The sequence below is a fragment of the Hakea prostrata genome, chromosome 3 (assembly GCF_041222555.1).
Source record: "Hakea prostrata isolate BN-2017 chromosome 3, UWA_Hpros_2, whole genome shotgun sequence".
Taxonomy (NCBI): domain Eukaryota; kingdom Viridiplantae; phylum Streptophyta; class Magnoliopsida; order Proteales; family Proteaceae; genus Hakea; species Hakea prostrata.
The window spans coordinates 20418378-20442201 of NC_142602.1; the positions used below are offsets into that span (position 1 = coordinate 20418378).

A 23824-nucleotide genomic window follows, 5' to 3' on the forward strand; every position below is an offset into this window, starting at 1 on the left:
TATAATTCTAATTCGAATCAGATAGAATCAACTCACTGTTGACTAGAATATTAGAAATGCAACGTCATAAAACGACTTTCCTAGATCTGTAATTTGTTTAATCAAAGCTTAATTTTCCATGGGTCCGAAGCTCAAGTCTCCACGGTTGAAGCCATATGCATAAAGGGTGTAGCTTCTCCTTCCTCTACTGTTGGCTCTGAATTCAATCTCAGGCGCGTTCGAGGAAGGCATCAGAATTTCATCAGGTTTCGGTAGTGTGCAGGTGAATCCAGTTTACCTCCAGCTTTATACGAAGATTAGGAGAGATTTTGAAGCCTTCTTATTGATCGGCCAGTTAGCAGATATATCTTTTCGCTCTGTTTTCCAGGTAGGTTGTACAATGTATTCTTTCCTCAGGTTTCTCTTCGTATGCAACCTCTGGTTCCTCAGTTTTCGGAATTCAGTCTTGAAAAGCTAAGGATTTTTGAAGACTGTTGTTAATTGATATTTTTCCTCGAATTTTGATGGATTGTTGAATACCCATCTGCCCTTTTGAAGTGATGATTGCCAAAAAAAATGGAGATGCAACTACAGGGTTGTGGCTGAGTTTTATGTAGTAGTTTTTTTTTTCCGCCATTGCAGCCCTAATTGAGTTCTGCTGTAAATGTAAAAACTTCCCCGAATCCAGTGGTCCAAGATTACTATTGAAGTGCTTTTTTACCATCCCTGAATTGTTTGTCGTAATGATTAAATTAAGGAGCTGCGGTTGATCCTCTGTGGCGGTCCTGCTAATCTGCCATTACGGAAAAGAACCCCAGGAGAAAGTTCTCACTTCTCCCCCACCCCAGCACTCTTGAAATAAATAAATAAATAAATGAAGAATTTGTATCCATCAAATCCTGTAGGTAACTTGCATCGTCGTTTGCAATATCAGTCTGATTCGATTCTTGGTGGACAGATCCTCTGCTAAGAGATGGCTTCAAGCAAGAAGGCTTCAGAAGTTGCAGCACTATTAAATCTTCATCCTCACCCTGATGGAGGATTCTACTTGGAGACTCTTAGAGACTCATCGATCACTCTCCCTAGATCCCAACTTCCATCCCACTGTAAGCAGGAACTTACTAGTTCTCTCTCTCTCTCTCTCTCTCTCTCACACACACACACACACACAACTCACACACGCGGAGACACAGATATCTTGATGGCGAACTCCAATTTCATAATGGATATTTGGCCAATGGGTTCACTTATTTGGCAACTAAGTAAAGGACATACCCGGAGGGAGGGTCACATTGTGAGCAGCCTTACCCACTATCACAGAAAGGTTGTTTCCTGACTTTAACCTATGACCAATGGAGCAACCTTAACCAATGCACCAAAGCCACCCTGATTACTAGCTGTACTGTATCTATTATATTTCAAAAGGAACTACTTGATTGTAATGTTATCTGTTACCGTTATATGTTGGATTTCTACCACTTAAGATGATTTGGTTCTGTATTCTTATATTCAGTGGCTCGACATTTGTTTTGCTGTTTCCCCCCTTTAAGGAGTTCATCAAACTCTCTAATCTCTTCGTTCTTAATGTATCATATTCCAATTTTTGTAGACTTTCATATAAATGAGCCATTTCTTTATGTTTACTCAGCTTGGAATTCTATTATTATTCTGTCAGTTAGTTTTTTTTGGATGAATAATAAATAACATTAAAGAAAAGCCCCAAGAAGGGGGAAACAGCGAATGCACAAGGAAGTTTTTGGGGGGGGGGGGGGGGGGCAACAACCAGCCATCAAGAGGGGGGCTGGAGGGAGGAGCCTAAACCCCAAGCAACAACGATGAGCTTGTTCCTTGGGGTATCTATAACACGGGATGGGGAATATGATGTAGCCTAGCAGAAATGTCAAAACAGATGGCTTTCCAAATCATATCCAATGACCTAGATTTGGAAGTCCATCTCCTGAGATTGCACTCCCATCACAAGTGGTGGATGGTAGCACCCAAGACCAATTTACCAACCTGATTGCAAATAGAGGAGCTTGGGAAGGTTCTCAAGATTCAAGACCACTCTTGAGCAAAACCAAAGGGACGTCTGGAGCAGTGCCATATGGAGGGGAGGGCTTTCCCGCAAAGGGAGTGGGAAAAGGGGCAATAGAAGAATAAATGGTCTAGGTCCTCTGAACCATTGCAACAAAGGATGTAGGTAGGGTTAACCGGGATGTGGCAGCTGATGAGGAAAGATTGGGTGGGGAGGCCATGGTTAAGAGCTTGCCAAAGGGTAAGGGAGTGGTGTGGGATATGGATTTTGAACCAAACCAGGGAAGGCTAGGGAACTGTAGGGGGAGTGGGTTAGGTTCCAGGCTGACTAGGAAGAGAAGGGTCTGGAGGGGAAGGGGAGCCAAATTGTGAGGTTAGGGGGGTTAAGGAGACTTTTGTGTGCGTCTCTGTTATGACCTTTGTTGCCTATCCCTGTCATGATTTTTGTATGCATCTCTGTCTGTATGACTTTGTAGCTGGCTCTAAATATTTACCAAAGAGAAATGCTGAGATGGGATGATCACTCATGTACTATTGTGCATGTACCACATCATTTTGGCCTCAAAGATGCAGCTTCAGTCTAGACTAGAAAATTGCTTCTAACTGATTTATGCTAAAAAAAAAGCCAGCAATTTTATTTTTGGCAAAAGGAAGCATATTATGCATTGCTTCTCCCTTGAGAATGCTTTATGATGCCTTCTTCTTTAGGCATCGAAACTTGCCTAAGTTTGCAAGTCATTTTCCATTGTTCACCTCTATGTTACTACATCATACATGGAGCTTGGATTGCTCTCTCACTAGATTATGCGGACTTATGTACTACCATTGCATATTACAAGAAATTGGAAAGAAGAATAAAAGTTTAGTTATGACTTACATTCTCTATATCACACCATTGAGAACGTACAAGTAAATTGCAATGATCTCTTTAAAAATAAAGCAAGATCAGACAGAACCAAAAACTAAGTATTCCAAAAAATAGAGACAAGCCAAAGCAGTTCCAGGTATATATGGCTAACTTTTGAAACACCTTCTAATGTTTAAACAAGTCATATGAATGCCCTTTGGGAGCTGGGAACCATGAAACTGAGTGAAGTTTTCTTCTACTTCTGTTAAGACATGTAATGTGATAGGAGAACTCCCCTAATTTTGTTACATAACTTCACAACTATCTTCATGAGGCCTTCTCTACAGTGAAAATAACACATATAATCGATAAGTCATCAACCATATGGAGTTGTAAAATAGACAGTTCGTTATTGCAAGTGCATAGAACTGAGGAAAGAGGAGATAATTACCCATAGATACTGGAAACTTGCCATTCCAGTTGTAGAATATTAATAAAAAGCAGCAGTGATAACAAACCATGGAGGGGAGGGAAGGAAAGAGAGAAAAGAGTTAAGTGCATTTTCTTTGAACAATGTAAAAAAAATATTGAAAGGTTACCTGTAGGCTTGTTTTTCCCATTTAAAAGGGAAGAGAAATAAAGAGTGCAGATCTTTTCTTTTTCCCTTTTAACCCCCCCCCCCCCAATAACTTGTTTTTTTTCATTGGAGAGTTTTTTTTGGGGAGAACATATCAGGTGTAGCATGTTGGAGGTTGCCTGACTTGTTTCCCAGCTTTTGAGCTGAAATTATATCGTGTAGCATGCTGGAGGTTGCCTCTAAGACTTGTTTCCCAGCCCTTGAGCTGAAGTTATATCAGGTGTAGCATGTTGGAGGTTGCCTCTAAGCTTGTTTCCCAGACTTTGAGCTGGAATCCTGAGGCTTTAGCTTAAGAAAGAGTGATTCCCGGTTTGAAAGATTAGACAGGAAAACCTAGACCAAATGAAAGCACATAAATTCCTGATTCACCCAGTCCTCGTAATGTGACTTTGCAGACAAGTTTCTGTGAGAAATCAAAACCCTGTAACCAGCTTAAGAGCAAGAGAGAAGAGAGAATCAGAGAAGAAGAAGGAACTGCTTAGAGCAGCAGTGTAGTGAGAGCTCAAAGTCTCCCACAGTTTCAATATATAATAAGGTGATTACGATAACATAAAGGAAGTATCCTAATCTAATTACATATGAAAAAGGAGACTAAATAATATTAATATTTTAGGAACACCTAAAATAGAAATAGGTAATATGACAAAAATAATAAGATTACTGTTCATGAGTTACAGTACTTGTGAACACTGTACAAGACACTGTTCACGTGAACAATGCTGTGACTTTGGCCAATACTTCTTAACAGTTTCGCTTCAGAACCAAAACCATTTGTGAACTCCCCCTCTGGTAAACTTATCAAAGAAAGGAATTTGTGGGAAAGAGATGCAATAACAAAGTTTCAAAACAATAAAGAAAAGAGCTAATAGTTAATACTAGGAAGATAATGATCCTTTATTTTGAGACTTTTCTATTTATATAGCTGTTGACTGTGCTTCACCTGCTGGTTTCTGCTAGTGCCTTATCATTCCTCCCTAAGCATTTGAATTTACTAGGTGTTCCCTTATTGCTGTGTTCTTAATGGTTAGACCCCATGGAATATCGCTCATTGGACAGGCTTTTTCCTTTTCAAACTTTGAACTCCGTGAGCCCCCCCCCCCCCTTCATCTTTAAGTACATGGGCTTCCCAAGTGCACGGACTTCTCTTTTTCTCATTGACATTCATGGAATGTTTGGCACTTGTTGTGTCAGTATTAACTGGAGGCATAATTGTACTCGTTTCTGTCTTCAAATGTAAAAGCACTGAGTTATGTAGACCCATCCTATATTGTAGTTTACCTTTATGATGTGAATATAAATATTGCCCCCACCAATGGTTTGAGGACTCAAATCTCCAAAACCACCCCCCCACCAAAAAAAAAAAAGTATGCATTTCTCTCCAGTCTCTCTCCTCCTCTTGCTATTCTTCTCTCTTCCTTAATGTCCGTGGTTCTGCTGCTGTTGCAGCTCTGAATGGGCTTGGCTTGGGCTTTTCAATTTTCTAAGTTAATCTTTTAATATGTATTTTAGTGCAGACCATAATGTGATAAACTGATAATTATCATCAAGAATTAGGAGAGATAAAGTTTGGCCTTGGATGCAATACCAAGATAACAGCCGTACAGGCTGCATGACAAGAGAGAAGAATAGAGGCTATAAATTGATTCTTCTATTTCCTCTCTTTGCTGTCTTGTTTTCCAAAAAGTACCATACTTGGATCTTATGAAATTTTCTCCGAACTAGCTGAGAAAGCTAGTAATATTTCTGAAATGGTTCTTGAGGGTTCTGATTTCATCATTTATATTTGACTTTTTCTTTTGAGGTGGGGAGGGTGGGGAGATTGCAAAACCTATTATCTCCATGTGGCAGATCATACAGGGAACTAAGTTTATGAATAGACCCTGAGAGAACTTTTGAAAATCTAGGTACAATGGTGGGTAGGGGTTCCCATATGCAGGCATTTTAATAATTCAATTTTCATGGCCATGCATGGGAGTGTATTTGACTCAATTTGGTCTGAAATTGGAGGTGGCCAATCCATAGGATGTATGACTAATCTAGTAGTCAGTTAGCCAAAGCCAAATGTCTGTGGGCTCAAAATTTTGGATCCTTAGTTTCTAAATGGAAATATGCCTTTCTGTTTCTTATTGTGTTTTCATTTTATCATCTGACTGGAGTTTATTTGCAGACAAGGTAGATCGTCCAATCAGTACTGCCATTTATTTCTTGCTGCCAGCAGGGAGTGTTGCATGGCTCCATCGTTTACCATGTGCAGAAACCTTCCATTTTTATATGGGAGAACCTCTAAATGTAAGATGATAGTATTTTCTCCTCTAGTGAATTTGAATTTCCATATCCACAATCCATGTAGATGGTTAATCTATCCATGATATTCTCTTGTCAAAGAAAAATCCGAAAGCACCTCTGTCTGATAAGGACTTTCTTTCTTGCAACTGATACTTGAGTTTTTAGGATATGGCTTATCAGAGGGGTGGTCCATCAATTCAAATTTAGTGCTGTTTGGACATCTAGATTGTGGATATGATTTGTATTTTTGGAACTCATTGAAGAAGCGACTTTTTAATCTGAAAATTTGTATTCTGCTTTAATTAACAGTTTGTTCCTCACCTACCCAACAATGCAACCCTTTCTTCAGGTATTGGAGCTTAGAGAAGATGGAGTGGCTAAGATGACTGTACTGGGTCTTGACCTGGAAGCTGGTGAGCGACCACAGTATACAGTACCTCCTAATGTTTGGTTTGGTTCATACCCAGCAAAGGACATCTCTGTATCTCCAGATGGCAACTCATTTGTCAAGGCTCCAAGAAGGGATTCTGAGAGCCACTATTCCCTTTTAGGAGTCACTTGTGCACCAGCATTTCAATTCGAGGATTCTGAATCAGCAAATCGTTCGGAACTTGTTGCACGTTTTCCTGAAATGAAGTTCTTGATCTCTTACCTCACACCCTCTAACTGAAGGTAGTCCTGACTGGACGTGTGAAAACCTAGCATTTATCATCCTCTCCTCTTTTCCATTCATATTGTATCAGTTTCTTTTGGGGGTCACCAGGTTCTGTCAGTGACACTAGGGACAAACGCCACTCTTGCTTGGAGCAGCCTCTCCAGTGGAAATCCTGTTGTAGTGGACTCAATGCCTATGACTGAGTGCAGCTCGATCTATCTGAAACAGTTCCATCCAAATAAAAATTTGGAACATGGAAAGCAAATCAGTTTGAAGTTGAATTTTTTTTGACTTGCATCTTGCATGCGAAGTTGATTCACATGGGAGATTAACCTATGTGTCATTCTTCTCTTGAACCCATGAATCAGAAACTTTTGGTGTCGATTAAACAAAGAACATTAATTGAGCAAGGATTATAGGGTTAACTTCAAATTTGAAAATCAGAGACACAACTTTCGAGGGTTAACTTGAATCATATACGGTAATCACTGCGTCAAACTTGGAATTAATACAATCAGAACTTCTTGGTAGCTAAACCTTAGGTAAATTTGAAAGGCCAACAAGTCCTTGATGCTCCATATTATGAACGATCAAATTTATATTTCTTTTGAATATCTGTTGGACCATTTTGTCATTGTCGACAAAGGTACATCAAAATAAAGAAAACCATTGTTTTTTTTGGTGTCTCCTATGGGTAGGTGACTGGATGTGTTTGATAGTAGGAGATTCTTCATTTCTTCTCTTATAAATGTATAAAAAATTTGAGTATTAGACTTGTTCCTTATGGTTAGGTGGTTAAATTTAATCTATGGTTGACTATAAGAGTAGGCCTCTTTAGGGGTATCAAAGCAAATCCTGATATAGAGCAGCAAGAGGAGCCTGGTGACGCCGTGCGGTCGAAAGATTGGTTATTTGCAGACTGAGCACTCTGAGCTAAAATGAATCCAAACAAAAAAGCTTCTGAGGTTGCGGCGCTGTTGAATCTGAACCCTCATCCAGAAGGAGGTTTCTACTCTGAAACTTTCAGGGATTCGTCAGTTACTCTCCTCAAGTCGCAACTTCCCCCCGAGTGTGAGTAGGAAAGAAACCCTTCTTTACGATCTTGACTCTTTGTCCATTTCTTATTGATTTTTCGGTGGGTTTTTGTCCCTTAAAATTTTCGTTTATGGTATCCTCACTTGGGCGTTTGATGATTTTCCATTTCATTCCTTACTTTCATTCCTGTTCTTATTCTTGCTTTCTTCCATTAGAAACAGATTCGAATTAGCCCTGAAGGTAAAAATTTTGGCCTTGATCGACTGACCTTAGAACCTTTGTGCAGACAAGGTTGATCGCCCCGTCAGCACGTCCATTTACTTCTTGTTGCCATCAGGGAGTGTCTCACGCCTCCATCGAATTCCATGTGCAGAAACCTGGCATTTTTACATGGGAGAACCTCTTACGGTATGGATGAACTTCTCTTGCACTCCCCATTATGAACTAGTGATCTGCACTCTCAGAACATGATAGATGATTTGACAATCTAATTCAGTGATTAATGGATGGGATCAGTAGATCGATCAGCCAATACATATCTTTTATTAATTTTTCTTAGTCGGGGTGGGGGATGTTGCTATTCAATTCCTCAATTTCGATATTTAGAAAAGACTGTGAAGGTCGTTGGAGTAGCCGTCTGGTTCTGGGTATAGATCTCTTTAATTGCTATGAAAAACTTTATCAGTTGCTTCTATGTTGGGGTAATTGGATTACAAATTCTCAAACACCAAAATGAAAGCAAACAATGAGAGATGAAGACTAGCCAATCCGGAGAGCTTGAAGTTGCAACCCAACCAACCCACCAAGAGGGAGTCACACGAGGCTGCAAGGAATTGATGCACCCACACCAAGGGTCCGCACCACCACCTCCAAGATAAAACAACCCCAACGAAGAAAGGAGCCAGCCCGAGGAGCCAAAAGCAGAGCACAACACAGACAAATCAAAGAAAGAAATTAACGAACACAAATATGCAAGGGAGGAGGTCTCAAGCACACCACAGCAGGAAGGGTGGGAAAGGCCCAAACCCACCACACCCCTTAGGATTCTTAAGGCAAGAATTGGATTTAATCCATTCAAAACCCAACCCCACCATGGAATGGTCATGAAGTTGAAATGAGAATTGATTGTCAAGAGTTAGAATTGAAGTAAATTCCACCCTTCAAGTAACCCCACCACACCACCATGATCAAGACCATTAAGACCCATGACCAATGTTATGAAGAGCCTCATAACCAAGGTCATGAAGGGCCTCCTTTACTCATAGTGCCTCATTACCACCCTTACGTCATGGGTCCCACACACTAATAACAATTAAATAAAAGAAATGCAAAAACTAATTTTGAAACTTAATATATAAATAATATAGATTTTAATTAAAAACCTAACATTCTATTCATGTATTATTTCATACTTTCATTGTCTTCATTCTCCAGATCAATTCGGTGAAATAAAATGGAAGAATGTATAATAGTCATGAAGGAACCAAGAATGTTAAAAGATGATTTAAATATGAAACGAAGTGGATGATCACTATAGATGTAAACCAAGAGATTATCACACTTTGCTGGAGAAGGATACTTGAGGACTGACCTTGTCTCCTCAGTCATTCGAGTATTTAGATCTGATAGTATGCACCAATGTTTTCCCCTAGCAATCCCAAGATTCATCCTTCAAAGCTGAGAGTCCGATAATTCAGAAGGAACTCTCATCAAACATTGACTTGATGGCATTTGCCAATGGATGGGAAACAAAATGTCTCCAGTTATAGTACATGCATTGTTTCGAGAGATAGGAAACAAGGCTCCACTTGATCAATTTGGGGGATGAATTTCAGGAAGAATTTAGTTTCCTGCCTGGTTGTGGTTCACCATGTTGATGAGCCTGAAGCAAAAATGCACCATAAGCAATTATGTGAAGGGCATTTTTCATATTTCACCCAAGATATTCTGGATATGATGGAAGAGGAACCGGCTGTTTAATTTTGCGAGGGGGTTCCAACCAGTGCCAAAATGTCCTTCACTAGAAACCCCCTCTTACGGGTCAGAGCCAACTAGTGTGCATCATTGGAAGTACCAAACTAGGATTTTTTTTGCCCGGGGGGTGGTGGTTTGGGGTGCAGACCAGGTGAAGGTCAAGGGTCTATGGATTCATCGAACTATTTAGGTAGGGTAGGCTGGGCTAGCAGTAGCACCTGAATCTAAGAGCTATTTGCAAACAGATCAAGGAGCTGTCTCACTGTCTGGATCCCCACAGGGTGACCTGAGCTTGAGAGGAAAAGCGTTATAGTTCGAGGTGGCCTGGTTCTTCCTGATACGCCTCAAGAGTTCTCAAAGGAGGTGAGGTCCATTATGATTTACTATTGACTGATTTTGCATGCACTGAACACAATGGACATTTTTGTGGTGTAACGAAGAGAATTCTATCTATGTGTCTTGTTTTGTTGGTTTCCATTTTGAGGTGTGAGTCCTATAAAACCACAGCAACTTCAAATTAGTATAAAAAGTTTAATTCATTCTGATCTACTTATTTCGTTGATGCAATGATTGATTATCGTCTTATGTTTGTTTCCAGTATAGCATTTTTTTTTGTAATTTCTATTTGCAATACATAAACTACAGGAAGATTGTACCTTGCTAGGTATGAATCACTTTGCTGCTTCCATTCCTAAAATTATTTACCCCTTGCATCAGGTACTGGAGTTGAGTGACAATGGCCACATCAAGATGACAACCCTGGGGCTTGACCTTGAAGCAGGCCAGCGACCCCAGTACACGGTACCTCCAAATGTGTGGTTTGGTTCATATCCAACTAGGGATGTTGAAGTCTCACCTGATGGTCACTCATTAAGTCTGGCACCAAAAAGGGATGCAGAGAGTCATTACTCCCTAGTCGGTTGCACTTGTGCTCCAGCTTTCCAGTTTGAAGATTTTCAGTTGGCACAACGCAATGAGCTGATTGCAAGTTTTCCAAAACTAGAGTCTCTTATCACACACCTCACCTTCCCCAACTGATCAATGCCCAGTCTGCTATAATGAAATCTGGATTTAATGCTTTTAAACCATTTTATGAACAAGTTCCCTACTCTCCATCTGGCTTCTTACCTAGAAAAACAAACACAACCGACTCTCCTTGCTCCAATGGCTTTCTTTTCTCGCCTATAGTACTTTTCACCAATGTGTATTCATATTAAGGATGAATATGGTTCTGCTTCTGTTTGATGGACATCATCATTATCTTAAATCATACGATCAGCTGTGTATTGAACTCTCTTTGCTTTATCTGTATTAAGTAATACAATTTCATACTTGAACATGTCAATCAAACTATTACATGTGATGCATCCGCTGGTGGTTGTATGTTCTTTACTCCATTGTTTTCAGATAAATCAAACTACCAAAAAGAAATCTGATTCCCATTCCCCTCATTAGGAACAGGAAATGACTGATTTAGAGTAGTGGTGTATCAAATTCCTGATGGCTATACCATGAAAGGTCAGCTCAGTTGGCAATGACTGACGCCTCCCAGTGGGGGAGCTCAGGGTTCAATCCCCCGAGTCATGGCTGCCACTGCAGAGACAACTGAGGGAGGCATTACCTTTTGGTTACTCTCTTCAGGAAGGCATTATTGGACTCCGGATCATCTCCCCCGGGAGCATTCCGACAGCTTAACAACCACAAAATACGTTGGAGTCCACAGGTAAAAAATAATAATAATAATAAATAAATGTTAAAATACAGTGGGACCCACAGTGTTTTGTGGTTGTAAAGCTGTCGGGAAGCACTCGACTGGGAGATGATCCAGATTCTTACCTTTGTTACTCTCTCCTGGGAACTCTGGCTGTTCCAATATTGATTTACTGGAAAAGCACAGAAGAGGTGGGAAAGAAATCGAGTTCAGTGCGAACACTGGTATTTTTTGAAAGTGATACAGCCATCTACCACAAGTCTCGATTTCAGTAGTAGTATTTGTATAATTGAACAAGTAATTCCCCAGTCGCTGACTGCTGAGCTTGAGCTTGACCTTGGTCACGGCATACCCACTAAACCATTGGCTTGACACAGTATCAAATTTGAAGGCCCAAGCGCCTTCAAGCCACGCTAGCAGTGGCCTAAATCCTAACAGAGTTCGCTCTTGGGGGCAAAGGCCACCCAGAGGCTAATATAACTTGCGAAAATTTCTTCCTTAATGCTACACAATAGAATGCAAAGTTACATAAAAGGATGTTCTTACTTAAGGGTTGATATTTGATATGCTCTCCTGGGAGCAGACTCTTCATCTACAATTTGACATTAGGGAGGATAATGTTCTGAGTGAGGAATAATTTCTCCTTAAAACGAGAACTCATCACTCTAAAACCAACGTGTATCTTACAGTCACAAATCAGATATATCTAGGTAGCTTTTCTACCATCTCCCTTGCAGTCAACTCCTTTCAATCGCAACAACATGAGGAAAAAGGATCGCCAACATTCTAAATACTACAGCAACTTGATACATCCGTCCATAAATTAAATCCACTCTTCCAGATATCGCAAGAACCAGAGTACAGCATTCCACTTGTCAAAATCATGATGATGAAATAAATGGACTGAGAAAGGGCGCAGGAAACACTCTTCTCTGATGACTGATTTATCCCGGCAGCTACCAAACTGTGATAACATTTACCAACATGGCATTCAGTCACTGGATAAAAATCGAGGACCAAATGTTGTAAGGATAAATCATCAATCTAGATCGAGGAACTCCATTCTCTTTCTCATGGAGCCTTTTAGATCTGTAGCATCCCTTTCCGCTTTTTGTGCCTGCAGATGTGTGGCAACAACATACTTGTTATAACAATCCATAGATCTTTGCATGGCAAAACCCAAATTCATCTCATGTGACAGCAACATTTAATGTAGCGAGAAGGCACAGCACATTCATGAACATGGGAATAGTATTAAATAAAGGACTAAATAATAACAGTGAAAAAGATGCCCTGCTCCTGTGGAATGAAAGATCCCACCAATGTACGCTGCCCCTGCATGCACTCTCATTGGCCTCCGCCTTGCAAGGAAAATGCATTTGGGCAGAAACCCATAATAATTCTAATGTATTTGGAACTCAAATTACAAAGACTAGGGAGTACGAATCATTAGAAAGAGCCAAAAAGAAAAAGGGAATTTCCTCATGAATTTGGGCATAGATAGAACTTTCCAACAATAAAAGCTTTTGTAAGCAGGAAATATATCATACGCTACCATCATAGGTTTCAGAAAATATGCTCATCCATAATTGCAAGGGGCAATGACAAACCAGTTGCTTTGATTTGACAGAAACAGAACTCATAAAGTGAGCAGAAGCCTATATCACAAAAAAGGGTATAGACTGCATGAAGCTCCTGCCACTATGCAGTATGGGGAGAATAATTTACTCCTGCTTGAAGCTTTTTCCAAAATAAAATCCTCAACCACCAGGTCACAGCAGAACAATTTTTACTGTTGCCTCCAACAAATCTAAAATGGCTCATTTGATTAAGGCAGTTATACATGTATCTCATATCTCATATTGCTAGATGATGAACGAGACAAGAATGACGCAAAAGCCGCCTTCTCTCCCTTGCAGAGTTTTTTAACACCCCCAGAATATTAATCTCTGAACTTTCCTTGTTTAATTCCCACACAAAAGGGGGAAGAAAAAAAAGAAAGACGGCCAATCTAACTTTATCCATTCCACGCAAACCCAGAAGTGGCCCATCACCAGGTTTTGATTCCCAAATAGGCACGAATGGTGAACTTTCAAAATGAAAGCAGAGAAGATCACTCATGATCGCAGGTCTAGGGTTCAAATCCAAGACACTATGCCAGCGTAGTGTCAGAATTCAATCATTCATACATGACTGCCTTCATTCACTATCTCATACCTTCCCTTTTCCTTATATGCACTAGCCACCAAATGTTTCCTTTTTATAACGAGGTAAATTACTACCGCCATCCCTAATAAATATACTGCTGCTATTCGTTTCTCTACCCTATTACCTTCCAATTTAAGTAATCCAACCTTTTCCATTTTTTCTCCCACTACATGTCCCTCTGCCCATCTGCCCCTTCCTCCAACATAAGAAATATTTTCCCCAGAGGATCTGGAAATAACTCTATGTGCATATACAGGCTCAGTTACTGGAACATGAGGATCTCTTTCTTCTGCTGCTACTGGCTTTTATTGTTAAGAGTTCTTTTCAATGGCCAGAGACATCTATGGCAGTACTGGCCAGGAAGCATTTGACTTCCCCTCTTTTAGTTTCTGACAACCACCTCAGTGATTTACTAGTGCTACCTACACAGTATGCCAGGCATAGGGCAGATGCACTTCACGGGCAGCTTCCTTGCTACTGGTCTCCTAAACTACAATAATGTTAATCATCTTATGAACCGCAATCGTCACTTCTAAGATTTGACAACTGTAGGGTCTCACAAGTGTCACATTAATCAATTAGTACAAGTTCAACACACATATTCCAGTACTCCACAACTATAGCATCATCAGACTGTAAATACTGGCCAGCTTTATCTGTAATGACAAAATAAAAGTCAAAAGGAATGCCAACACTTTCACCAACCTTCCAAAAAAAGACCGAATGCCAGGTCCAAACCATCCCTCAAGTAAAAATGGATATACCTATACAGAGAACAAATAACAAATTTCCAGAAGAATGAACCATTAATAGTAGATCATAAACTGGAAGGTTCCAGTTAAGTGACATTCCCAATAATGACCAAACTAGGTTGCAATAGAGAAATCCTAAGATGGCTGGCTGATTCTGAATACTGTGTTGTTTACAAGTTGTTAACATGGTTTGAGATCTTGCTATTTTGAGATAGTGGGTCGATGTGAGATCTCCTTTGTAGTAAATCTCGACCAAGATCTCAGTCCACTCAACCACTTTAAATGCCATATCTTGAGAGAGACAGGTCAAGATCTCAACTTGTCTCGCTCAATCTCACCTCCCAACTCAGTAAGACCTTCCACACTCTATTTTTGCCTATTTTTTGTCGGATTGATGCCGGATCTTGACCTACAGCAAGGTTAAGCACATCTACATCAAGAAAAGAAGATCAAATAAGGCCATTTGAAGAAGTCCCTCAACCAAAGCCACAACAGCTATTCATGGGCCTAAGCCCAAACTGCAAAGGAAATTTGAGGCCCAAAATCATATAAGGCCTCTACAAGCCTGGGACCCATGTCTGTCGGGGGAAAGTTATCAGCAATAGGATGTGAAGCATGAGCCATATTCAATACTTCTATTATGAACTATGGATTTATATTGAACTTATGATGGTTGTAATATTGTACTCGTGAGTTAAGACTGTGATGTTGTATTGTACTCATATGGATGAAATTCTATTGCTATTTAAGTTATTTGATGTATCTTATCACTTACTTTTCATTTATATGTCCTAATAGTTCTATACTTCATGTTGTATAACCTTGCATGTTCATTCCTGCAACATTTTGGTTCAAACTTTGGGTCGAAATAGAACTCATATTTAGGGTTGTCTTCTCACAAATTTAAGGCCACTAGTGTATTTATAAGGCTTAAAATAGGCTAAATACCAACTTTGAGCCCAACTTAACCCTTCAATGGGCCCTCAAGTTCACTCAAGTTGGCTGGGAAAAAATACTAGATCTCGAGTGAGATCTCGCCAACTCGAATGGCATCTCTCTTTCTTGAGGGGGCGAGATGGGTGTTGAGAGCAAGATCTTGAACCATAGTTGCTAACATGTCAATGCAACTACACACCTTATATAAATCCCAAAATAAGCATAATCATGTTATGTTCCTTCATCACCACAGAGTGATTTTAAGTCCTTCTCTCACTCGCCAAATTACCATCCAACAACTATTTCTGCTTTTTAATATGACACTTCTTAACTACCCAACATTTCACACCATACACCATAGCTGGTCATATGACAATCCTATAAATTTTACTTTGAGCTTTAAAGGAGTATACCAATCACATAACACTTTGGATACACCTCTTGAATCAATCCCTCCTATCAAAATTCTCTTGGAAACACCATCCTCTATATCGCTTTCTTCACAATTGAACCAATATATCTAGATATCTAGAACACTCAATTTGAGATGGTATGAGAATCAAGAAATGAATCAGTGCTTAACCATAATGCCAGCACATCTATATCATAACACATACATTCAAATGGGTCTTGAATCCAATTAAAGTAAACAGAATTGTTCACCACATTAACATTTTGACGGAGTGATTGTAATCTTTGATAGTTTTGGACATAGTTGTCAAGGCATCTGGTGTTCTAGCTAGGAAAAGAATCAAGGTGATAAGGCATTACCTAAACCATACCTGGACGCCTGGGTGATGCTGTGACAGGTATCATTTGGGAAAGACATAATACACTTCGGAAAAATATACTATTTCACGGACTTTAAAAACCAATCAGTCCATTTATGGCAGTCAACAGCCACATTTAAATGTCTAGCCATTCATTAAGTCAGATACTCTAATTTTGGAGCAAGGAGATGTAAATGGGAACATTCACACAAGCGCCTTGAACACATCAACTGATTATCTTCTTAAGATGAATGCAATTATAACCTAACAAATAAGAGGCGGGTTTGGGGGAGGGGCGGCAAGAGAGAAAAGCTGCCATAGAAACCCTTACCATTTTTATTTCGGCCGATGAAACGCGAGTCATATGTGGGGGAAGCTCCTCCTTTTCAAGGTCCTATACAACCAACAAACAAATTTAGGAAGCCGTGCAGACTAGATTAGGCAACACTAAATCAAATATTTCCAAAGTTTCACATACCAGCTCACCAATTAGGACGACATTCTCCCCACGAATTACATAAAGACCTAAAGGAATGTCGCAATAAAGATCACCAACAATCACACGCTCGCAAGCACCTTCAAGAACAGCATTGGCTGTATACAATAAAAGAAATTGAATAGTCAATACGTGAGAAAGAAGAAGTACATGAAACTTCAGGTGACGAGTGAGCTAACGAAATGATACCAAATTGATCGAAAGAACGAAGTATCCCCAAGAGTTTTCGACCATCTCGCAGCAAAACAAGAAGTTTCTCTGTGAAATACACAAGTGAGCTGACAATAAAAATTTGACACAAACTTTTGAGATTTTAGGTGATAAACTTTCTTCTACACATTACAAAACAAAGATAAACTAGATTGGTCACCAATGTACATCTTGCAAAGGGAGAGAGGAATGGAGAAGACTACCAGCTGTAGGTGACATCAAGTTCACATTTAGAACCCCACATTAACATGCACCCATTCCATAAATTTCTCATAAGAAAACATGTGTAAGAGCCACATACTTATTACTTCAATAACTAATACCTGTCCAAATCAACCGTATAGCATAGGTTCAACTGTTCCAGTTTAAAAAAAAAAAAGATGAAAGGAAAAAGCTAATGTCCCATTGACTGATATTACCATTCAATCAACTGCCAGCTAAAATACCTTTATTTTTTTTGCCTTCACTGTACAGGTTTCTAACCAAGGATCCAAGGTGCATAAGAGCCCATGATAAAATGAGAAGTTACAATGCACATGGAGAAAATCATCCTCATTTCTTAAAAAGTTTTACTTTTGTTTTATCACACATCCCATACCTCAAAACAATTACATTTATTTTAACATAAAAAATAAAGGTAAATACGGTGAAGTCAAGAAATTAATACCACTTGATTCTCTAAGGGCCTGTTTGGTTGCGAGATTTATACCCGTTTGGTTGTGAAAACCCCTGGATTCATGAAATCTGGAGATTCATCTTTTTACACATTTTAGAATCTGTAGATTTATGGGTATGGGGTGAAATCCCTTTCACCCTTACTATAACAGCACCAAACATTTGCGCATTCCCAAAAAGCACGTAGACCAAACAGTTTTTCATAATGAAATTTCCACAAATTCAGGTTAACCAAACAGTTAATTGACTCCATAGATTTGAAATCTCAAGATATTTGAAATCTCCAGAATCACGTAACCAAACAGGCCCTAATACGTTGCATGACTACCCAAGTGATTACAACAGCAGGTTGCAGAAAAATTCAGAGAGTACACAATTTACAAGAGCCCGGCATATAACAAGGAACATAGATAGCGCAGAAATCGCAATTAAGATAATAGAGAGCTTACTGTCGAGATAGCTGGCGAGAGATGTAGAAAGAAAGATATCTTCCGGGCTTGCCCACGACATTGAGGTCTAACTTTATCGGTATACCAAAACTCACCGAAAAATTCTTCAAATTAGTAGCAAATGGCATTGGCAGCTCGGCTCTGCACTGCCTCACCAAATCCGACAACGAAATCCCCAGAAAGTAAACCCCAAATTAAAGAAGATTGCAACGCAACGAGCAAACTCAACCCTAACTTCAGGTTACAAAGCCTTGAATTCACAATACTTCAGATCTAAGAATCAAATTTGTAAAGATACAAGACCCTGGCAATAAAACAGAGCCCTTCAAGATCGAAAGAAACAATTCGAACACTACACTTTAGATCCAGTTGTTCCAATAGAATTTTAACAAAAATGAGAAGAAAAAAAAAAAAGAAGGTAAGGAGCGATAAATTAGACAGAGGGAACAAGGTTGGCAAAGACCGAACGAACGATGGTGAGGATGAGAAGAAAGATCAATATTTTAGGGCTAGGTTTCGGCCTTTTGATCAACACCTGCAAATTCCTTTTCGCACAGATATCCCATTTCTCCTTATTTCCTCATCTCCTCATCTATTGAGAAGAAAATCCAGTTTTTCCACCGATGAACAAGAGACAGGATCCTCCTTTGATTGACCAAAAGGACATAATACTCATTGCTCCTCCTAGTGTTTGCGCGGTTTTCGCCAAATAAATTAGAAAACTTTAATCTTGGCAAAATAAATTAATAAATAAACTAACTGTAATGACGTGTATTATTGTCTATTGTGTCCCCGGATGGATCGGGTCATCATCCATTTGTAATCCGAAAGAACCCACTACAGCTAATGTTAATCCGATTTTCCTACCCAAAAAATTAATAACAACTTAGATCAAGTAATTGGACGATGAATCCTATTTCTAAAAAATAAAATAATAATAATAAATAAAAATAAAAAAAATTAAAAAAAATCATATTTGGGGAAAAAAGTTGAACCAATGACATCTCTATTATACTATAGGATAACCAACATATAATCATCATAGGATTAGTTGGTTGACTGATTTTCTCTTTTTTCTTGAAATCAACTTGGGCAGCCAAGTCTTCTTCTATTTCTCTTGAGTCCATAGGTTTGATTTCTGAACTCCTGGGCTCAACTTGAATGGTCCAAAATTATCTTCTAGTGTACTTCGAATTTGTGGGCTCAAGATAAAAGATTATTAATTTATGATTTTGGGGGGGGGGGGGAGGGAGGGGGGATTTCACATTTTTTTCATAAAAATCATTCCTAAGACCATAAAATTGAATGCTACTTTCCTCTATAGTCATTTTCAAACATTCTGAGCACATGTTTTATCAAGCAACCAAAATTGTGCTAAGACTACCATTTTTGATGAGGAAATTGAAAAACAATTATAGAAAAGAACGTCGTTTATAGCAAAGACGGTTACCAAATGCATACTTAGTAAAGAAGTTACAAGTTCAACTCTCTCTAGTGTATATATATATATGTGTGTGTGTGTGTAAAAGCAAGGGATCGTTCTTGTTTCTGTTGGGTTTGGATGTCTTGTATTTTAGGGGGCCGTATAATTATTGTTTGTATTTGTAACTAAACGGGTTATGGGTCAATTATTTATATAAGGTAAAATTGTAATCATAAGTGATTATAGTTTTAGGTTTCCCTTTAAATAGTATTTGTGGGATAAACTTGAATATATCTATCCCTATAGGGGATGGGAGACCAGCAAAGCATTGCATTTTGTGAAGTATAAAAGTGATAAGTTTTCTTAAATGATGGAAACTATTTTCCTCTATTTATGATTATGTTTTGCTTGTTTTTTTCTTCGAGGTTGTGCATCGTCCCTATAGTATCTGCTTACTCAATGGATTCAATTTTTTTTTCTGGTAAATTGACGAGAAGCTTCAATGCTTTTGGTGGTGTTGAGAATGGTTAGCTTTGTCCAAGATTCCAACAATTGGTTAAGAAAGAGTGTTTGATTTGTATTGTAACTAATGAGTCCGTTTTGGATTCTTGATGAAGTAATTCGATCCGGGTCCTTATTCCGACATTTTCGGGAATTAGTTGTGGATGAGATTGGATATCTCTTGGTTTGTTAATGGTTCGACCAGATATAGGTTGAACCACCTTCGATTGAGTCGTTGGTTATCGATCTGATTTGGTTCCGACCATATCAGTATGATCATGTATATATTGTTTGAAGTCACTTGTTTGATTTATTAGCCTCTACACAACCATATGTATATATATATATTGATGAAAAGGTGAAATTGGAAAGTGATTAGCATCAGCCAAGATCAAAATACTCCTCAGTCCTCACACGGGATATCAAACAAGAATCTGTCATTACTTGATACACATCATGTGCAATCGTTGATGGTATGAATCCCAAGGAAACATATTCCATAAGCATCTTCACATAACAAAACCAGAATTCTTGGATCTTTGTTCCCAAACTCCACAATTGCTCCCGTGTTAGTTTAACCACCTGAATTTCTTTTAGTAGATCGCTTTATTCATGTTTTGATCTGCAACACCCATCTCTTGTGCTTGTTCCCACTTTTGTTGGAAAATTTGATTCAAATGATATTGAGATCTGCAGAAATCCATTCAAAACAGTGGTTGTTGTCTGTCCAGTAATATGTATAGAATTCTTCAAGGTTCAGAGATTGTTATTACCAGGCAAGTTTTGTAATCATATACTGCCCAAAATTGAACATAACCTTTAGATCTCCAGAACAATATCTGCATCACAGAAATTCTTCTCAATATTAATCTTTCATCCAAATTCTGTTTAAGAATTTAGTCCTAGGCATGCATCAATCTACCATGGTTTCATAGTAAGAACAACTTACATTCAGAGTCTGTCTTGACCCATTTACTGCCATCTTTAGCTTTCTCCTGCAAGTCATCTTCCTCCCTTTTCTTCCCCACCATATGTCTATTTTCCAGATACCTCTTCATGGATGCAGTTGGAGTAGGACTTTGCGTATATAACTTTTTTTGAATGATTGTCCTCAAAAGCTGCAGGAAGGAAAGGATATATATGTATATATTAATCTTCTTTCACTAAGCACTAATAAAATATTCACTGGGCATGTAAATATATATGAATACATACCTTTTCCATTCTTGAATCGGGAATTGGATCTCTTAAACTTGGAGTTGGTGCAAATCCACTTCTACAAGCAAACATCTTCTTAAGAAGAAAGGTTACAGATCTTTTCTTGATTATGTTTGCATTGTTAGTATTACCATCCAAGTAAACGTTTTTGCCTTTATTCAAAACGACAGTACTGATGGTATGCTCTTGGTACTGAGGATCTTTATCATCTAAATCATCACAGAACTTGGTGCAATTTGTTCTATCAACTTCCAAGCTTGATGGGCAGTTTAAGAATTTGTCTAATGGGAGATTTCTACTGCTTTCTCCTGACACAGGTTTACGTGATAATAGCTTAGTTAATTCTTTCTGTAATTTACCAACTTCTTCAGGTGTGAAATCTTCCAGGAGTTCAAGCGATGAAGATGGATCTTCTTGAGCATTATTATGATCACTCTGTGATTCTTCCTTCAGATTGTTGTTTCCGAACGTCCCAATTGCTAGCAACCCATGTGGCCAATCGCTGAATTCTTCCTTACGAGGTTCTTGCCTGGTTTGACCTGGGTAAATACAGAAGAAAGGCCAAATTATTTCAGAAATTGATTTGGGAGATCAGCAGATGTCAGACACTTTGGACCTTACGCATGTTTTGTTAATTGAAAATGAATTTACTGTGACCTACTAGCCGACCCAGATCCCAACCTCTTCGAAACTGGTCCGACCGGGTTCATTTGAGACCAAAGCAAAATGGATTTCAATGGTTTCACCGGTTTTATTTAGATTTGACTGACACTTCTACAGCAAGCACTCTGGCTTGAACGACCAAGAGATGAAAATTGCTTTCAGTCCTGCGCATTTAATATGTAAGACTGTTAAGCCGAATTTCGGATCGTCGGATCCAAAATTTTGGTTGACATTTTGATCTCGTCCTAGATTTTGATCCGACAGTCAAAGTTGTGTTACTTGACTGAAGCAAGGTCTCCAAGAGCCTAAGACGCCAAATGGTGATTTTCAAACCCACCCACACGTGTGCTCCGGGAAACGAAAAACAAAAGGAGTCTTCCAGGGAAAGGGTTGCCAGATTTTCCGCTCCTCCTTTTCAAGCATACCTTTTCACCTTTCCATCTCTCCGTGGAAAAGTATTGAGTGTATGACCATGTTTGGTAAAATGGAATTTGACTGTTTAGAGTAAGGAATTTCGAAATCTCATGAGCACTTGATCCCAAGGAAAGCAATAACATTGAACGGCTTTGATTTCGATGGATATGTGTAGAACTTTCATGTAACACCATTTATTAACACACAATTGTACACTTGTAAGAGGAAGGGTGAAGGTGGGTGTTTGTTTACTTTTGACAAACAGGAGGTAAATAGGATACTATCCAACATGGGGAATGAGTTCGGAGCTTCAATCTTCGAGGATAAAATATTGTATTTTTTTTTCATATTTTTCTATCATTAGCCTATTTTTTATTTATCTTAGTGTTTAGATGTGGATTTTCTTCCTAATATATAGTAGATAGATATGAAAAAAACATAATTCTCGACTATTATGAATAGAGAAATTGAACTTATAAACAAAAAGACTACGAGTTGCGAATGGGGAATTTGGATCTAATAAGACCAAACTCTTCTTTGGTGGTAATCACATTTCATCTCGTCCATTCCACTCCACGATGGTTACCTTGTAGCGAAAGGAAAGGACCACCAGTTGAAGGAGTCGTGAATTGAGCTTATTATCTCTCAAGAGAATAGTTGCTCAAAGAGACAATTGATAGCTAGGAGTTGGACAATCATCGACATGCATGAATACACATACGTTCTTATGCATTTTTAGCCTTTAAATGCACAACACCTTCTAGAAGTGGAGTCAGATGTATTGAGACATTCTAACTTTATACCACAATTCTAAGAATTCTTTCTTAGTATTATACTATTATATAGATGCAATCAATAAAATTCTATTCCCTAAACTTAATTGAAATATATTTTATTTTTTCATGAAATTTATCCCTAATTTAATAAGCATCCCTCGATTCCTTCTCTATTTTACCAAAAAAAAATATTTCTCTGGTTCTAAAAGGTAACCCACACAAAAAGAGACCTTCAACTGAATTTAATTAAAAAAAATGCAGGAAATAGGAGGAAAAATTAAAATGACCACACAACATCCAGCAATTCAAAACCAACACAACATAATAAAATGCAAGAATTGACTTCCTGAAAGAATTATGACATTTTTATTTTTGTTTCGAGTTAAACATATGAGTCAATAAGAGGAGTTCAAGGAGGTAGAAGTGTAGAACTCAAATTTCAGGAGAAACAATTTGTGTAGGATTTGATGGTAGGAAGAAATTTACACTCTGCTATAACCATGAAAGAAGACACAGAAGAGAAAAATTGGAAGAGCACTTACGATTGACTGAAACTCCAGTACTGGTCTTATTGCTCCCCGGTCTTCCGCTAAGCTTACTTTGCATCCAGTTGAAGATCTACAAACAACCAAATCAAACTACACTTATTAACTAACCAACGTTGATCTCTCTCTCTCTCTCTCTCTCTCTCTCTCTCTCTCTCCACTTCCATTTGCTTTGTGTATTTACCTTCATCGTTCAGAGCTGTAGATGGATTTTGGGCTTCTCTTCAAACACCAACAGAGATAGCTAGATGATGGGAGTGGCAACCAATGGAAATGGTGGTGGCGGTTCTGGAAAAATGAGGACCAATAATACAATTGATCAGGTCCTCTAGGCCAATAAAAGCATTGGAAGAGTATTAAATAGAGAAGAAGCATCGGGAGATATTAAATAAAGAGCTTTAGGGAATTCCACTGCCAAGCAACTACTTGCTACTGGTTCAAGTTCCCAAGCACAGCCTTTCACCCTCTTTTCTCTCTATGTCTCTCTCTCTCTCTCTTTCTCTCCCATTCTATCTTCCACCATTTTTCAACTACTATATGCTCATTTCCCAGTCACTGTAGCTGTTGCTTCTTATATTATTTAATTAGTTGCATAAACAACAACAATGATATTATAATATAAATATCTCC

General features: G+C 38.7%; 4 protein-coding genes across 7 annotated transcripts; 2 read left to right on the plus strand and 2 right to left on the minus strand.

Moving 5' to 3' along the window:
- Positions 1-2: 2 nt before the first annotated feature.
- Positions 3-7346, plus strand: LOC149021476 (uncharacterized). 3 transcript variants are annotated; one of them, XM_089149711.1, is made up of 5 exons: positions 3-367; positions 938-1085; positions 5665-5786; positions 6133-6455; positions 7277-7346. In XM_089149711.1, exons 2-4 carry the CDS (start codon positions 953-955, stop codon positions 6451-6453), a joined length of 576 nt encoding a protein of 191 aa, XP_089005837.1. In that variant the 5' UTR covers positions 3-367; positions 938-952; the 3' UTR covers positions 6454-6455; positions 7277-7346. The 3 variants fall into 3 exon arrangements, with proteins under 3 accessions (XP_089005837.1, XP_089005836.1, XP_089005835.1); XM_089149710.1 differs by lacking the exon at positions 7277-7346 and adding an exon at positions 6547-7268 and having other exon boundaries at positions 4-367; XM_089149709.1 differs by lacking the exon at positions 7277-7346 and having other exon boundaries at positions 19-367; positions 6133-7268.
- On the plus strand, positions 7286-10888 carry LOC149021477 (RmlC-like jelly roll fold protein). Its single transcript, XM_089149708.1, has 3 exons — positions 7286-7509; positions 7760-7881; positions 10165-10888. The coding sequence occupies exons 1-3, from the start codon at positions 7377-7379 to the stop codon at positions 10483-10485; spliced, it is 576 nt and encodes a 191-aa protein (XP_089005834.1). The 5' UTR covers positions 7286-7376; the 3' UTR covers positions 10486-10888.
- Positions 10889-11256: 368 nt separating this feature from the next.
- On the minus strand, positions 11257-18368 carry LOC149021478 (sm-like protein LSM1B). The gene is made up of 5 exons (XM_089149712.1): positions 17655-18368; positions 16510-16578; positions 16303-16418; positions 16156-16218; positions 11257-12275 (listed from the first exon to the last, which is right to left on the minus strand). The coding sequence occupies exons 1-5, from the start codon at positions 17713-17715 to the stop codon at positions 12198-12200; spliced, it is 387 nt and encodes a 128-aa protein (XP_089005838.1). The 5' UTR covers positions 17716-18368; the 3' UTR covers positions 11257-12197.
- A 1625-nt stretch (positions 18369-19993) lies between these two features.
- On the minus strand, positions 19994-23547 carry LOC149021479 (protein DEEPER ROOTING 1-like). Of its 2 annotated transcripts, XM_089147127.1 has the most exons (6): positions 23379-23547; positions 23192-23267; positions 20794-21335; positions 20528-20696; positions 20352-20417; positions 19994-20268 (listed from the first exon to the last, which is right to left on the minus strand). In XM_089147127.1, the coding sequence occupies exons 1-5, from the start codon at positions 23382-23384 to the stop codon at positions 20398-20400; spliced, it is 813 nt and encodes a 270-aa protein (XP_089003253.1). In that variant the 5' UTR covers positions 23385-23547; the 3' UTR covers positions 19994-20268; positions 20352-20397. The 2 variants fall into 2 exon arrangements, with proteins under 2 accessions (XP_089003253.1, XP_089003252.1); XM_089147126.1 differs by having other exon boundaries at positions 19994-20417.
- Between the last annotated feature and the right edge of the window lie 277 nt (positions 23548-23824).

What these genes read in the sequence shown, in the direction of transcription:
- LOC149021479 (XM_089147127.1), bottom strand. An exon ending in TACTGGAGTTTCAGTCAATC is followed by an intron (nt 21,336 to 23,191) that starts GTAAGTGCTCTT and finishes GTATTTACCCAG; the next exon opens with GTCAAACCAGGCAAGAACCT. An exon ending in CCGATTCAAGAATGGAAAAG is followed by an intron (nt 20,697 to 20,793) that starts GTATGTATTCAT and finishes TCCTTCCTGCAG; the next exon opens with CTTTTGAGGACAATCATTCA.
- LOC149021476 (XM_089149711.1), top strand. Translation starts at nt 953, where the DNA reads ATGGCTTCAAGCAAGAAGGCTTCAGAAGTTGCAGCACTATTAAATCTT. An exon ending in ATCCCAACTTCCATCCCACT is followed by an intron (nt 1,086 to 5,664) that starts GTAAGCAGGAAC and finishes GTTTATTTGCAG; the next exon opens with ACAAGGTAGATCGTCCAATC. An exon ending in ATATGGGAGAACCTCTAAAT is followed by an intron (nt 5,787 to 6,132) that starts GTAAGATGATAG and finishes CCCTTTCTTCAG; the next exon opens with GTATTGGAGCTTAGAGAAGA.
- LOC149021478 (XM_089149712.1), bottom strand. Translation starts at nt 17,715, where the DNA reads ATGTCGTGGGCAAGCCCGGAAGATATCTTTCTTTCTACATCTCTCGCC. An exon ending in TCTCGCCAGCTATCTCGACA is followed by an intron (nt 16,579 to 17,654) that starts GTAAGCTCTCTA and finishes TGTATTTCACAG; the next exon opens with AGAAACTTCTTGTTTTGCTG. An exon ending in TCGTCCTAATTGGTGAGCTG is followed by an intron (nt 16,219 to 16,302) that starts GTATGTGAAACT and finishes TTGGTTGTATAG; the next exon opens with GACCTTGAAAAGGAGGAGCT.
- LOC149021477 (XM_089149708.1), top strand. Translation starts at nt 7,377, where the DNA reads ATGAATCCAAACAAAAAAGCTTCTGAGGTTGCGGCGCTGTTGAATCTG. An exon ending in GTCGCAACTTCCCCCCGAGT is followed by an intron (nt 7,510 to 7,759) that starts GTGAGTAGGAAA and finishes ACCTTTGTGCAG; the next exon opens with ACAAGGTTGATCGCCCCGTC. An exon ending in ACATGGGAGAACCTCTTACG is followed by an intron (nt 7,882 to 10,164) that starts GTATGGATGAAC and finishes CCCTTGCATCAG; the next exon opens with GTACTGGAGTTGAGTGACAA.